This window comes from Egretta garzetta, unplaced genomic scaffold (genome assembly GCF_000687185.1).
Source record: "Egretta garzetta isolate BGI_Z169 unplaced genomic scaffold, ASM68718v1 scaffold839, whole genome shotgun sequence".
NCBI lineage: Eukaryota > Metazoa > Chordata > Aves > Pelecaniformes > Ardeidae > Egretta > Egretta garzetta.
In genome coordinates, this window is record NW_009260778.1 from 36,330 (window position 1) to 36,968 (window position 639).

The 639-nt window shown below is 70.4% G+C and overlaps 1 protein-coding gene across 1 annotated transcript in view; it reads left to right on the plus strand.

Moving 5' to 3' along the window:
* LOC104133007 (SH2 domain-containing protein 2A) overlaps window positions 1–639 on the plus strand; it is a gene marked incomplete at its 3' end in the record, with an annotated part of 8,053 nt that overhangs the window by 6,419 nt on the left and 995 nt on the right. Inside the window, exons 4-6 of the mRNA XM_035901746.1 lie at window positions 16–191; window positions 314–403; window positions 493–633. Of these exons, the coding sequence (XP_035757639.1) occupies window positions 16–191; window positions 314–403; window positions 493–633 (407 nt within the window). The remainder of the gene's footprint in view (window positions 1–15; window positions 192–313; window positions 404–492; window positions 634–639) is intronic.

Below are 639 nucleotides of genomic sequence, written 5' to 3' on the forward strand. Positions count from 1 at the left end.
TCCCCTTCCCTCCAGGGTCCCCCAGGCTCTCCGCTCTCCCCACGGGGCTGGCCCCCGCTGGAGGGGGACCCACGGCCAGAGCTGGTGGCCCTGCGTGCCCGGACGAGGCTGTGGTTCGAGCAGACGCAAGCCAGGAGGCTGGGGGCCGAGGGCAAGCTCCCAGCCTGGTTCCACGGCTTCATCAGCCGGAGGTGAGCAAGCCGAGGTGGGGGACGGGGCGGCCCCTTTAGCATCCCCACCCCTGAGCTCCGAAATAGGGAGCTGGATGCCATGAAGGGGGTGAGGGCAAGCGTCTCCGGGCCCCTTCCCGTAGGGAGACGGAGCAGCTGCTGCAGGATCAGCCCCAGGGCTGCTTCCTTGTCCGCTTCAGCGAGAGCACCGTCGGCTTCGTCCTGTCCTACAGGTGAGGGACCCCCACCCTGCCCAAGGGACCGAGGCGCTGGGTCCCCTTCCCGGCCGCTGTGCCCACCCCATCCCCTCTCCCCCCCCCAGGGGCGGGGATCGCTGCCGGCATTTTGTCCTGGATGAGCTGCCGGATGGGCGGTACGTGATCCTGGGGGAGCGGAGCGCCCACGCCGAGCTGGCTGACCTGCTGCGGCACTACACGGCCGCCCCCGTCACGCCGTACCACGAGTTCCT